General features: G+C 50.5%; 1 protein-coding gene across 4 annotated transcripts in view; it reads left to right on the top strand.

Annotated features, from left to right (window-relative positions):
• The window catches only part of BCL7A (BAF chromatin remodeling complex subunit BCL7A), a 42,212-nt gene extending 38,418 nt beyond the window's left edge, over window positions 1-3,794 (top strand). For 2 of the 4 annotated variants that reach the window (XM_030939635.1, XM_030939637.1), the window contains exons 6-7: window positions 838-947; window positions 2,025-3,794. In XM_030939635.1, the coding sequence (XP_030795495.1) occupies window positions 838-909 (72 nt within the window). In that variant the 3' untranslated portion in view covers window positions 910-947; window positions 2,025-3,794. Of the gene's footprint in view, window positions 1-837 lie in introns of all 4 variants that reach the window. The other 2 variants (XM_030939634.1, XM_030939636.1) reach the window with 1 other exon arrangement.
• Window positions 3,795-15,136: the final 11,342 nt, after the last annotated feature.

Below are 15,136 nucleotides of genomic sequence, written 5' to 3'. Positions count from 1 at the left end.
CAGCACTCAGGGAGGCTGAGGCGGGTGGATCACCTGAGGTCAGGAGTTTGAGACCAGCGTGGCCAACATGGTGAAACATGGAGACATGGTGAAACCCTGTCTCTACCAAAAATATTAAAAATTAGCCAGGCGTGGTGGTGCGCACCTGTAATCCCAGCACTCTGGGAGGCTGAGGTGGGCACATGACCTGAGGTCAGGAGTTTGAGACCAGTCTGGCCAACATGGTGAAACCCCGTCTCTACTAAAAATACAAAAATTAGCCTTGCGTGGTGGCGCATGCCTGTAATCCCAGCTACTTGGGAGGCAGGAGAATCACTTGAACCCGGGAGGCGGAGGTTGCAGTGAGCCGAGGTTGCGCCACTGCACTCCAGCCTGGGACAGAGTGAGACTCAGTCTCAACAATAAAAAAAAAAACTTGGAAAGGTGAACTTGAACCAATAATCATGAGTAATCACCCTAGCAATTAAATCACAGATGGGAAGATGGATGATAGCAATTCCCGGTCCAGTCGGAGTGAGTGGGGAGAGCCTAGGGTCCAAGGCAGCAGTGTAGGAAACCTCCTGAGTTACCAGCCATTGGCCTGTGATAGGGCCAGGCAGGGGCCAGGGGACACCGCGCTCTATAGCTCCAGGAAGAGTTCGGGTGTGAGGGTCTCCATAGGTCCTCGAACTCTAACTCTCTGGAGTCCACGTTTGGACCTCGGGTCCGGAACTGCTGGTCTGAACCACAAAGCCGCCCTCCCTCGGTTCCTTCCTGGGCCGACCTTCGGCCTCACGCCCAGCCTAACTTGCCCTCCTGGCCTATTAACCTGTGTTCCCCTTTACTTCTCTCCCCAAGGATTTGGAAGGAGTGCCACCCTCTAAAAAGATGAAACTGGAGGCCTCTCAACAAAACTCCGAAGAGATGTAGACGATGCTTTAAAGCCTCCGATCCATGTTCCGTGGAAGGTACATCAGCAATTAATTCTAGAGCAACTTTGCCCCAGCGATTCCTCTTGGGTGCGAACAGAACTACTAACGTTTCAAGTTTACCAAGTGCAAATCCAAGAAGACCCAGAACGGCGTCACTTCTCAGACACTGAAGAACTCTGCTGTGAAGCAAAACACTCAAACCTTTAAGGGGCTGTCCTTGGGGAGGCAGGTGGGGCTGACAGCTCAGGAGTGTCTGCACACTGTCTCGGAAGCCAGGATTCCATTTGTGTTGCTGCTGTATTTTTTCCCCACTTCTCTATGTAACGATATAAGCTATTGGAGGGTGGTACCGATCAGGAACGCTTTTCGGCGGGGCTTTTCACTGTTCAACCGATTCCTTCCGCTTTCTTTTTTTGTGCCTTGTGCCCTTGAGGTGACCTCTGGCATGTATCCTGGTGGTTCTTGCATCCCCCTCTGCAAAGTGCCCTCTTGGTTTGGTTCGGGCAGCAGCTGCCACCCTACTCACCGCTCTCCTCCCTGCCCCAGGACTTCATCGGAGCAGGCAGGGTGGAGCGGAGGAGCTCCTTAGCCCACCTGGTTTGCAGGTGCAGGGGGACCTTAGGCATGCCCCAAGTACCAGGCACCAGGGCCCAAGGAAATGCAAGTGTTGGGGCGTAGTCCCCAAGGGCTCGGCTCCTTGGATCAGGCTGGGCACTCACTGTGCTGTCCCCTCCTTGGGGCGTTCAGGACTGGGCGTCTCCAAGCCCACCATGGCCCAGACGGACATGCAAAGCCCTTGGAATTTTCTGGCACTTCCTCTCTATTGCCCCCCGCACCACCACCACCACCCCCATTACTGCTTTCTCCCAGACCTCCGAATACGAAATGGCTTCTCTGGCTGACTGCAAGGCTGTCTCCTTAAGGTACTGAGTGGGCCGGGGAGGCTGGGAGCCGGCGGCAGGATTAGCTGGTGCTGAACTTTCTCTCATAGGACGTCGCTTGGATTTCAAATCCACAGTCACCTGCTGCCCTTTGCCTCCCCCGACGCCCCAGCCGGTGCCCCAGAGAGGCAGGATCGCAGCGGTCAGAATCCATGTGCTTTCCTATTCGCAGGCTGTTCTGACTCTCAGAGCCAACAGCTGGACCGTGTCTCATCCCCAGAACATGCCGTCTGTCCCCACCAGGGAGCGGGCCTTGATGGCTGGGCCTCGAAGGCCACAAACAAGACGTCGAGGAATTGGAAAGATTTGCACACCCTCCAGAAAGGAGAGACGCAATCTCCCCTCCCTCCCATCCCGCACCTGCGCTGGAACAGCTTCCTCTCACTGAACGGAGATGCCCCCTTGGACGAACTGCCTAATTGTTTGGTTCTGAGACCTGGTTTGCTCTTAATTAATATATGAACTCCTCAGACCTTAAACCTTTTCCTAAGCTTTCTTTACTGCACTGGAGTTCTGACTCCCTTTGAGTTGTGTGTTACCGGGGGGGTGGGGGTTGCGGGTTTTGTTGTTTTTTGGGGCTAATTGGTGCATATTCAGGTACCACCTTTGATGTGTGGATCTTTCTCCTGACCATCACGGGAAGTGTCTGCTGGATTCCATTTTTTAAGAGTTTCTGAGGGTGAGGCTCTTATTTTTTTTCAAGGGATCCTGTCTATTTCCTGCACTTCAAGAAGAATCAAAATGTTCCTGAATTTCAAATACCTCATGCAAAATGTCTCCTGAAATAAGGGAAAAAAACACAAACTTTGAAAATCTTAATGTTGAAGTTAGCAATGCCGAAAGGTTTCTGTCTTAAAAAAAAAAAAAAAAATCCTTGTACTTATCAATTTTGCCCCTTAGGCAGTCAGTTTTGTTGAGAACTGTGTCCTGTACCCTGGCGCAGAACCTACCTGATGCGGTTCCTCTCCACGCATCTCAAGGCGGCGTTACCTCCAGATCCCGTAGAGTTAGAGTCACATTTTTCTTTGCAGCAAAACTCCATTTTGGTGAGAGATGAATTTGGATATTTATTTCCTTTTCTTTTTTGGGAAACGAGAGGCTACAACCAAGACAGCTGAAGGAGAATGAAACACACATCTACAGAAACAGAGAGGCGCAGGTGGCCCTGCGGTTGGCAGCAGCCTCTCTGGACAGGCAAGGGGAGTTGGCGCAGGTGAGGACTAAGACGACGTCCACCGTACTGAGGCTGTCACTAGTATTTCTCTGAAGTGCCTGAAGGTAGGAATGGGCCGGCGATTGGGACCAGCTGGGCCCCACCACGGCCACGCCAGGCAAAGCGCCAGCAGCCCTGCACTCCACGCTGGCCAAGAAGGCCTTCCACGCAGAATGACGAGACTGCAAAAATCCGATGTGCTTCCTTCCCTGGCGCAGTCGCTCCTCTGAGCTGCTGCCCCCCACCCACCCTGCACCCCTCGCACTCCCCCCACCACAGAATCTAAGACCTTTCAGCTTCGAGCCAGGGGGCGGGGGATCCCGAGCAAAAGCCTTCCGTGGACATCAGGCCCCGTGGCCTCAAGGGCTCCCAGGGCAAACCTAATTTCCCCCAAAACTTAAAGTCGGGGAAGCTGCGGCTAACATTCCACAAAGTGCTGGCACTTACACCTACAACCCGGAAGGCTGTGGACCGATTCCTCTAGGGTGGTGACCTCCCATTAGCAAACAGTGTCATGGTTTGGAATGTTCATTAAATCGCCGAGAACCTGGTTAGAGGCATAAAGACCTTTTTTCACCGTTACCTAATTTTTTTCCCCTCTCAAGACTTTTTTTTTTTTTGGTGTGTTGTACAGCAGTATAATTTTTCACTTATTTATTCCATCAGTAGATATGGTTTGTACAATGTACAATGGTTTCATTTCAGAAAATAAAAATTTCAAATCATGAATACCTTGTGGTTTTGTCACATTTTAAGTAAGTAAAATCAGATCGATGGTGACATTGTCCCTCTCTAGCTGCTCCGGCCTCTCGTGCATGGCCGTGTGGCCCTGATTCTACAAGACACACAAGTTCCTTGCACACAGGAGCTGTTGCCTTCCAGAGTCATAAGAGCTGCCATTATTAAGCACCAACTGGATGCCAGGCAACCCACTAGTTGCTCCTTTCTGTGGGCAGGTATTGTCGGCCACCTTGTGCAGGTGAGGAAATAGCAGGACAGTCCCATGCAGGACTCTCATGCCCGCTCAGGCCCCCAGGTTGAAAGCCACACCTGAGGCCAGGTGTGGTGACTCACGCCTGTAATCCCAGCACTTTGGGAGGCCAAGAAAGGTGATCACCTGAGGTCAGGAGTTCGAGACCAGCCTGGGCAACATGGCGAAACCCCGTGTCTACTAAAAATACAAAAATTAGCCAGGTGTGGTGGCACGCACCTGTAATCCCAGCTAGTTGGGAGGCTGAGGCAGGAGAATGGCTTGAACCTGGGAGGCGGAGGTTGCAGTGAGCTGAGATCACACCACTGCTCTCCAGCCTGGATGCAACAGAGACTCTGTCTCAAAAAAAAAAAAAAAAAAAAAGCCACGCCTGATCTGTCTACCCTGAGGCCTGGGTTCCAGCAGGGACATGTTTTCGGCTTCCCTGCCTCTGAGGGGGCTCTAGATTGTGGCAGGGACTCAGGGGCGTTAGTGCACGGGTGGACTGCAACCTCGGCTTGACTTGTCCTAATGGCCTCTAGTGACTTACGTGGTCGGGCTGGAACTGGACCTTTCCCAGGGCCATGACCCTTTCGGCCCAAACTGCTTCCCCCAAGCTGACTTCCCCACCTGTGTCCAGCCTCTCCTGGCCCTAGGCCAGCCCCTAAAGAGAGCTGGCAGGGGTGGGGGTGTTGTGTCAGCAGGTCTAGGCCAAGCTGCACTGCGTGGACCAGCTACAGGCAGATGCTCTCTCCTGTTTGTTCTGTCTGACTGTCCTTCCTACCCGTTCCTTTTTAACATGTTCCAGTGTTTTTACCAGAATTGGCTGCTCAGCTAAATAAACTCCTGATATGGAAAGTTCAGCTTGACAAAACACAAATCATAGAGGCCTTGTTTGCTTAAGGGGAAAAAAAATGCCTGAGCTGGCACACGTTCCCGTGCTTCCTTTCTGCCCTCTCTGTCTGTTCCCAGCTCTCTGGATCAGTGTCCCTCCCTCCTTTCTCTAAGCTTCTGCCTTTTCCCCCTGCCTCCCTTGTCTCCCCCCACCTCGATCACTGTCTCTCAGTCATTCTGTAGAACTTCCTCTGTGTCTCTCACTGGAGCGCCCTAACTTCCTCTCCCACCTCCCTTCATCAAGGAGCAGTCTCATGCCCAGAAGCTAGAAATGTAGCTTTGCAGGCATTGATTGAGCTGTGCTGGGCCCTAGGCAGCAATGACTCGAACTTGACATTTAACCCCCAGGCAGGTAAGGGAGCCCCAGTGCTTTCCGATGCCGACCACAGTTTGGAATTAGGGGATACAGACATTCTGATGGCAAGGGTCAGGGAATCTCCTAGGACACTGGAGGAATACCAGGCCTGGGGATAAGCAGCTTGTTTTTCCTTTTTGACACAAAGGAGTGGCTGGAAGTTTCTAAGCCAAGGCTCTGCTGGACTAGGGATGGTGTTGCCAATGAATAGCATGGATTGGAAAAGACCAGGCTGGAGGTGGGAGCTGGGCAACTAGGGAACTGGAAAAATAGGCCAAGCAGGGGGCCAGCAGTTGGCAACACAGCCCATGTGCCCTCAGGGAATGCGAAGGCGGTCAGTAGGCAGGGAGGTGGGGTGGGGAAGGGGTCAGCTGGGGGAGGGAGGCAGAGAAGGCTCAGGTCCAAGCTCCAGTCCATGCCAAGGCAACAAGTGTCACAGAGGTCCCTGGTGGGGCCGAGGATGGATTGCAGACCCTAAAGGCCAAGTCCAACTTCTCTCTCTTGCTCCTCTGGGTGAAGAAGGTATGTGTCCTCCAGAGCCTCAGATTAGACATCCATTGACCTTGTCTATCCAGTTCTGTTTCCCTCTTCTTCCCATAGGGGTCGCCCTCCTTCCCTGGTCCTTAAGTGGGGCAGGCACCGCTCCCAGGATGGTCATATGACCCAGTCCTATCCAATCACCATGGTCCCGCCTCCTGGCCACCACAATTGGCTCAGGGATGAGCACGTGGCCCATAGTGGCCCAATGAGAGTCACTCCTTAGTGGGAACTGGTGGGAAAGAATTCTGCTGGAGCATCTGGAGTTGCTCAAATGGAGTGCCTGCAGCCTTCTTTCCTTCCACGTGGGGAGGAATCAGCCTGAGAATGAAACCATCGCAGGAAAGGACTGAAAGACAGTGAGTGTGTGCTTTCTAAGGGCAGCATTTGAGCCTTGGCCCCAGCCGGCCCTGAAGCCAGCACAATCCTCGGAACGTCTCAATTTTGTGAGCCAATAAATGCCCTTGATTGTTTAGGCAAGTCTTCACTTGGTCTTACCCCACGTGAGCCCGCACTCCTCCATATGGACCTGTTTTGGACCAACGAGGCATCCCCTTCTGTAGTCCTCAACACGCGGAGCTCCACCACTCCCGAGCCGTGTGACCTCAGGCAAGTATCTTAACCTTTCTGGGTCGCTGTTTCGTCATTTGTATAATAGGGAGAATAATGGTGCCTACAGGGTTGTTGTGAGGATTAAATGAATACGTGTAAAGCGCTCAAAGCAGACCCTGGCACATGGTGAATCTCAAATGATAGCTGCTATTTTATCGTTATTATCCTCACGCACCTCTATCTTCAGAAGACCAGTTCCGAGAGCAGGAGGCACAGGGAAGGGAAGAATGTCCCTCCCCTGGTTGCCTTGGGTTTGCCCTCAGTTACACTTTGCTCTCTGAAGACCCACCTCTTCCCCAAGTGATTGACACTGGAGTAATCCGCACAGCATGCCCCAGATGCGGCACAGCCTGAGTCAGGCTTTGTGGGATGCGCCCACCCGGGAACAGGAAGGAGAGACGTGCCTGACTGAGCAGAGGGCTAGAGGTCAGACAACACGTCCCTGCCCTGGGCACTGGCTGCTCAGTCATTAAAGTAGACCCAAATAGCTTCTGGCCGGGGGCTCAAAGGAACAGCCAATTAGAGACTCATTTTTCCAGTCTCTTTTTCACTGTTGTTCTCTTTCCACAGGTGGGGTTGGGGAGAGGCCTCGGGATGGCAAGGACCAGGATCTGCTGCCAAGCCTGTGGGTCCTGTCTCTGGGATGCCCCTGGGGCACTGGTACCCATGGATGCACTGGGTGACTTGAGGTCAATGGCTTTCTCTGTCCAGACCTAGGCAGAAAAAGCAATCTGCTTTGCATCAGAGAACCTTAAGAGGCTCTTAATCGTGCTCTTTTCTCCCTCTGGGCTCCCTCTGTGATGAGCTCATCTGACCTCCTGGCAACCCCAAAGGGTGGTTTAGAGCAGGGAATCAGCCTCCCGATTTACAGAAAGGATAACTCAGACCAGGGAAGCGACTTGGACAGGGTCCTGCAGAGACTCAGTGAAGGAGGCTTCGGAACCCAGCCTGTCTTCCAGCAGACCAGGAATCAGCAAATCTGGCTGTGTTTTTTTTTTTTTTTTTTTAATTTAATTAATTTATTTATTTTTTGAGACGAAGTCTAGCTCTTGTCACCCAAGCTGGAGTGCAGTGGGACGATCTCGGCTCACTGCAACCTCCGCCTCTGGGGTTCAAGCGATTCTTCTGCCTCAGCCTTCCCAGTAGTTGGGATTACAGGTGCCCGCCACCACGCCCAGCTAATTTTTGTATTTTTAGTAGAGACGGGGTTTCACCATGTTGGCCAGGCTGATCTCGAACTCCTGACCTCAGGTGATCTGCCCGCCTTGGCCTCCCAAAGTGCTGGGATTACAGGCCTGAGCCACTGCACCCAGCCCACCTGATTTTTTTTTTTTTTTTTTTTGACGGAGTCTCGCTCTGTCACCCAGGCTGGAGTGCAGTGGCCAGATCTCAGCTCACTGCAAGCTCCGCCTCCCGGGTTCACACCATTCTCCTGCCTCAGCCTCCCGAGTAGCTGGGACTACAGGCGCCGCCACCTCGCCCGGCTAGTATTTTGTATTTTTAGTAGAGATGGGGTTTCACCGTGTTAGCCAGGGTGGTCTCGATCTCCTGACCTCGTGATCCGCCCGTCTTGACCTCCCAAAGTGCTGAGATTACAGGCTTGAGCCACCGCGCCCGGCCCCACCTGATTTTTTAAAAATAAAGTTTTATTGGCACAAACCATGCTCATTCATTTACATATTGTTCCTGGCTGCTTTCACCATACAACAACAGAGTTGAATACAGATGCTCTTCAATTTACAATGGGTTACTGCCCAGTAAGTCCATAAATTGGTCTGTGGCACCAGCTAACTTGAAAGGCTGAGTAGGAGAAACACTTGAGCCTGGGAGGTCAAGGCTGCAGTGAACCCTGATGGCGCCACTGCACTCCAGCCTGGATGACAAAGTGAGGCCCTGAGTGAGGGTCCTGAGTAGCTGGAACCACACAGGTGCATGCTGCCATGCGCAGCTATATTTTTTTATTTTTTATTTTTTGTAGAGACTGGATTTTACCATGTTGCTCAGGTTGGTCTTGAACTCCTGGCTTCAAGTGATCCTCCTACCTTGGCCTCTGTATTTACAGGGATTACAGGCCTGAGCCACTGTGCCCAGTCCTGAATATTTAATCAACATGTAAGGGTATAGCTCAATGATTTTTCACCCACTGAACACACCTCCGTGACTTGCATCTGGATCAATAAACAGTATCACTAATCCTGAGTCCCCTTCCTATCCCTGTCTAGTCACTACCCCTCTAAGTGTGGCTGATACCCTGACTTCTACCTGCTCTAATTTATTTGGCTTATTTTTTAGCTTTACATACACGGAATGATGTAGTATGTGCTCTTGTGTGTCTAGCTTCTTTCACTCAACATGGTATTTGTGAGATTCAATACCACTGTGTGAGATTGTATGTCATTCATTCTCATTGCTGGAGAATATTCCATGGGATGAGTGTACTACAATGTGCTTATCCATTATTTGGACCTTTGAGATATTTCCAGCTGGGGTGGTGGACAGAATTATGAATTCTGGAGGATCCCTTGCGGCCAGGATCAAGACCAGCCTGGGCAACATAGCCAAACCCCATCTCTACAAAAAATTTAAAAATTAGCCAAGCATGTGATACATACCTTTAGTCCCAGCTACCCAGGAGACTGAGGTGGGAGGATTGATTGAGCCCAGGAGTTGGAGAGTGCAGTAAGCCAAAACTGTGCCACTGCACTCCAGCCTGGGCAACAGAGCAAGACTTTATCTCAAACAAAACAAAACATACAAACAAAAAAATGGCCTGGCAAAATCTTTGTGACTTTGACTTTAGCAAAAAGCTTTAGCAAAAAGCTTTGCCTAACCACCCCCCCAAAAAAAGGTTTTTTTTGGCCTGCAAATCCATCACTTTGGGAGGCCGAGGCGGGCAGATCACTTGAGGTCAGGAGTTCGAGACCAGCCTGGGCAACATAGTGAAACTCTGTCTCTACCAAAATTACAGAAGTTAGCCGAGTGGCTGGGCATGGTACACCTGTAATCCCCGCACTTTGGGAGGCCAAGGTGGGTGGATCATCTGAGGTCAGGATTTCGAGACCAGCCTGGCCAACATGGTGAAACCCCATCTCTACTAAAAATACAAAAATTAGCCAGAAGTGCTGGTGGGTGCTTGTAATCCCAGCTATTGGGAGGCTGAGGCAGGTGAATTGCTTGAACTTGGGAGGTGGAGGTTGCAGTTAGTTGAGATTGCGCCACTGCACTCCAGCCTGGGCCAACAGAGCGAGACTCTGTCTCAAAAAAAAAAAAAAAAAAAGTTATGGCCAGGCATGGTGGTGCGCATTTATAATCCCAGCTACTCAGGAGGCTGAGGCAGGAGAATCACTTGAACCCGGGAGACGGAGGTTGCAGTGAGCCGAGATTGCGTCACTGCACTCCAGCCTGGGTGATGAAATGAGATTCTGCCTCAAAAAAAAAAAAAAATTCCAAACCCACACCCATCTATTTCTTCACTCTTCTGTGCCTCAGTTTTCTTATGTGTAAGATAACGGTAACTGTTCCTGACCTGCCCACCTCCCAGGGTTGGATGGGAACTAGTTAGATCTGGACCTTTGAGGAAGGCTGTACAAACTGTTGAGGGCTGTTCAGCCATGAAACTCTTCTGCCTGCACCCCATACCTACAATTAGGTGCTTGCTGCAGAGGCATTGGGGGTCTCTGGCCAGAGGCGACATCTGAAGCAATCGGGATCCTGTTTGGTTTTGCCACATCCGACCTGCCGCCCGGCCGGGGCAAGACAGCCACGCGCAGCGGATGCACCGGCCCTGAACTCTTTCTCGAGTAGTCCCCAGAGGTAGCTGATGCCTTTCAGTTTCTGCACTTGTTTATTTTCAAAGGGACGTTGCCAGACCACGAGGCCACCCTGCCCTTTCATGGTTTGTTTTATGCAGATTTCAGGAAGAGAGAGAAGAGGTAAAGAGACCAGAAACAAAGTCTTCTGCAAGCAAAGAATTGCAACAGGCCCCAGCTGTTAGGTTTGAGGGGCATATGGGGCAGGTGACTGAACTGCACAGTTGGGGCCAGAGGTACGGTCGCTGACCCCTGAGCCCAGGAGCCTTGAGAATATGGACAGTGTTAATAATAACTGCAAACATCCAACAAATGATGCTAGAATAACTGGACATCTGTGTGCAAAAATAATGAACCTATACCTTGCACCTTATCACAAAATTCATTCAAAATAGATCATAGACCAAAATGTAAAACATAAAACTAAGGCTCCTAGGGGAAAACAGGAGAAAATCTTTGTGACTTTGGGTTAGGCAAAGCTTTTTGCTAAAGACACTGATAAGAGATTGAAAAAACAAGCAGACAGATTGCCAGATGATCTTTGCAAAACATATATCTAATAAAAGACTTGTAGCCAGAACATAAAAAGAACTCTCTTTTTTTCTTTTCTTTTTTTTTTTTTTTGAGATGGAGTCTCACTTTGTCGCATACAGTGGGGCGATCTCAGCTGACTGCAACCTCTGCCTCCCAGGTTCAAGCAGTTCTCCTGCCTCAGCCTTCTGAGTAGCTGGGATTATAGGGTATGTGCCACGAGGCCCAGCTAATTTTTTTTTTTTTGAGATGGAATCTCCCTCTGTCGCCAGGCTGGAGTGCAGTGGTGCGGTCTGGGCTCACTGCAACCTCCTCCTCCCTGGTTCAAGCGATTCTCCTGCCTCAGCCTCCTGAGAATGTGGGATTACAGGCACGCTGCACCACCCCCAGCTAATTTTTATATTTTTGGTAGAGATGAGGTTTCGCCATGTTGGCCAGGCTGGTCTCGAACTCCTGACCTCAAGCAATCCACCCATCTCAGCCTCCCAAAGTGCTGGGATTATAGGTGTGAGTCACCACACCCAGCCTCTTTTTCCTTCTCTTTTCTTTTCTTTTTTTTTTTTTTGTTCTTTTTGTTTTTTTGAGATGGAGTCTCGCTCTGTCACCCAGGCTGGGGTGCAGTGGCCGGATCTCAGCTCATTGCAAGCTCCACCTCCCAGGTTCACGCCATTCTCCTGCCTCAGCCTCCCGAGTAGCTGTGACTACAGGCGCCCGCCACCACGCCCAGCTAGTTTTTTTTTTTGTATTTTTTAGTAGAGACGGGGTTTCACCATGTTAGCCAGGATGGTCGCGATCTCCTGACCTCATGATCCGCCTGTCTCGGCCTCCCAAAGTGCTGGGATTACAGGCTTGAGCCACCGCGCCCGGCCCTCTTTTCTTTTCTTTTTTTTTTTTTTTTTTTTTTTTTTTTTGAGACAGGGCCTTGCTCTGTCACCCAGGCTGGAGTGCAGTGGTGTGAACACGGCTCACTGCAGCCTCAACCTCCCAGGCTCAGGTGATCCACCCACCTCAGTCCCCTAGGTAGCTGTGATCATGCCACTGAACTCCAGCCTGGGCAACAGAGCAAGACCCTATCTCTAAATTTTAAAAAAGTGCAAAAATCTGGATGTAAATATTTACACTGGTCTTATTCATAACCACCAAAAACTAGAAATAACTAAAATGGCCTCAACTGGTAAATGTATAAACACAAAGTGGTACGTTCATAAAATGAAATACGATGCAGCAATAAAAAGGAACGAGCTACAGATACACACAGCAGCAGGGCCGAATCTCAGATGCATTATGCTAAGTGAGAGAAGCCAGACTCAAGGCTACTTTTTGGAGGATTCTATTCCGGAAAAGGCAAAACAATGGTAACAAGAAACAGATGGGTATTTGCCAGGGACAATGGAGAGAGGGACTGACTACAAAGGACAAGCGGGAACTGGGGGTGAGGATGGGTACTGGAACTGGTGTGTGTGTATGTGTGTTTGTATACGTGTCTATGTATATATATGTGTGTGTGTATATTTTTTGAGAGACAAAGTCTTGTTCTGTCATCCAATCGAGTGTAATGGCACGGTCATAGCTCACTGCAGCCTCGAACTTCTGGGCTCAAGGGATTCTCCTGCTTCAGCCCCCCGAGTGGCTGGGACCACAGGCTCATGCCACCATGCCCGGCTAATTATTTATTACTTTTTGGACCGACAGGATCTTGCCATCTTACCCAGGTTGGTTTCCAGCTCCTGGGCTCCAGTAATCCTCTCCTCTCAGCCTCCCAAAGTGCTGGGATTACAGGTGTGAACCACTGTGCCTGTCCTGTCCTATATCTTTTCTTTTTTTTTTTTTTTTTTTTGACAGAGTCTCACTCTGTCGCCCAGGCTGGAGTACAGTGGTGCAATCTTGGCTCACTGCAACCTCCGTGTCCCAGGTTCAAGCAATTCTTCCTCAGCCTCCCAAGTAGCTGGGATTACAAGCACATGCCACCACGCCCAGCTAATTCATGTATTTCACTATGTTGGCCAGGCTGGCCTTGAACTCCTGGCCTCAAATGATCCACCTGCCTCAGCCTCCCAAAGTGCTGGGATTACAGGCATGAGCCACCGCGCCCGGCCCTGTCCTATATCTTGATCGTGGAAGTGGTCACTTCACTTTATGTTTGTCAAAACTCCCGGAATTGTACATTAAAAAGAACTTTTCCAGGCACAGTGGCCCATGCCTGTAAACCCAGCACTTTGGGAGGCTGAGGCAGGTGGATCACTTGACACCAGGAGTTCGAGACCAGCCTGGCCAACATGGTGAAACCCCGTCTCTACTAAAAATACAAAAATTAGCCGGGCGTGGTGGCACATGCTTGTAGTCCCAGCTACTTGGGAGGCTGAGGCAGGAGAATTGTTTGAACCCAGGAGGCAGAGGTTGCAGTGAGCTGAGATCATGCCACTGCACTCCAGCCTGGGCAACAGAGTGGGACTTCATCTCAAAATAAAAAAATACATAAATGAATAAAGAGGACAGTCAGACTGTGCACAGTGGCTCATGCCTGTAATCCCAGCACTTTGGGAGGTCAAGGCAGGAGGATCCCTTGAGCCCAGGAATTCTTTTTTTTTTTTTTGGAGACGGCGTCTCGTTCTGTCACCAGGCTGGAGTGCAGTGGCGATCTTGGCTCACTGCAACCTCTGACTCCCGAGTTCAAGCGATTCTCTTGCCTTAGCCTCCTGAGTAGCTGGGATTACAAGGGCCCACCACCACGCCCGGCTAATTTTTATATTTTTAGTAGAGACGGGGTTTCACCGTGTTGGCCAGGATGGTCTCGATCTCCTGACCTCGTGATCCACCTGCCTCGGCCTCCCAAAGTGCTGGGATTACAGGTGTGAGCCACTGCACCCAGCCAGAGCCCAGGAATTCAAGACCAGCTTGGGCAACATAGGGAGACCCTGTCTCTATAAAAAAAATTAAATAATATAAAAATAAAGGCCGGGCGCGGTAGCTCAAGCTTGTAATCCCAGCACTTTGGGAGGCCGAGAGGGGTGGATCACGAGGTCAGGAGATCGAGACCATCCTGGCTAACACAGTGAAACTCCGTCTCTACTAAAAAAAAAAAAAAAATACAAAAAACTAGCCGGGCGAGATGGCGGGCGCCTGTAGTCCCAGCTACTCGGGAGGCTGAGGCAGGAGAATGGCATAAACCCGGGAGGCGGAGCTTGCAGTGAGCTGAGATCCGGCCACTGCGCTCCAGCCTGGGCGACAGAGCGAGACTCCATCTCAAAAAAAAAAAAAAAGAAAAGAAAAATAAAGAGGATAGTTGCTCCTGAGCTCCAGCTGCTGACATGTGGAAATAAGGGCCCAGTGTTGTCAGGTGTTCTGAGAGTTCAGGAAAATCCTAACTTTTTTTTTTTTGGTGAGACGGAGTCACGCTGTGTCACCCAGGCTGAAGTATAATGGTGTGATCTCGGGTCACTGCGACCTCCGCCTCCTGGGTTCAAGCGATTCTTCTGCCTCAGCCTCCCAAGTAGCTGGCACTACAGGCATGGGCCACCACGCCCGGCTAATTTTTGTATTTTTAGTAGAGATGGGGTTTCACCATGTTGTCCAGGCTGGTCTCGAACTTCTGACCTCAAATGATCTGCCCAACTTGGCGTCCCACAGTGCTGGGATTATAGGCGTGAGCCACCGGTGCCCAGCCAAAGCTAACATTCTAGTGTCTCTATAATATGAAATGTCATGATTTTTACAATGTTAGCAAATCATTCAAAATTTTAGTAAACTGTCTAGATGTTAGTTTTTACTATGGTTAAAAACATGGTCACCCCTTTTGCTCCTAAATCACCCTCAAAGTAAAAGAGAACAAGAAACAGAAGCAGAAAATCCATATTTAGTGAAATAAGGCAACACCTGTAGCTCCAAACCTGTAGAAGCAGATCCCAGTGAAAAGCAGGCCAGTTCTCTTGGAATCCCAGAAAGTCTCAGGAATTGGAGGCTTCAGTGCTGCAGTAGGGAGGGGACTAAAAACAAACTCTGTGTATGGAGCAGTAAGACCTCCGGGTTCTCATCCCCCATCCTGTGCGCTCTCGGGTGACTAGCTCTCTCCCTCTCCAGGTTTAGCTTATGGAGAAATTAAATCAAAGAGGCTCCAGAAGTGGGGACAGCAGGCATTGAGTGCAAGGAGTGAGTTGCCAGAGGCTGGGAGCAGAGAGATTTAGTGGCAGTGGGCAGAGCAAACAGCAAAATGACTGCCCTCTTCCCTGGCCTTGCTCCAGAAACTGAACAGCCAGACATACACACTCCCAGAAGGCAATTGGAGGTCCCCCTGGGCAATCAGAACCACCCACAGAGAAGACCTCCAGATACTGACATTTAGAAGCCTCTGACCAAGGAGCTGCCT

Source organism: Rhinopithecus roxellana, chromosome 10, assembly GCF_007565055.1.
Source record: "Rhinopithecus roxellana isolate Shanxi Qingling chromosome 10, ASM756505v1, whole genome shotgun sequence".
NCBI classification, from domain to species: Eukaryota; Metazoa; Chordata; class Mammalia; order Primates; family Cercopithecidae; genus Rhinopithecus; species Rhinopithecus roxellana.
This window is presented reverse-complemented; position numbering and strand designations above follow the sequence as displayed.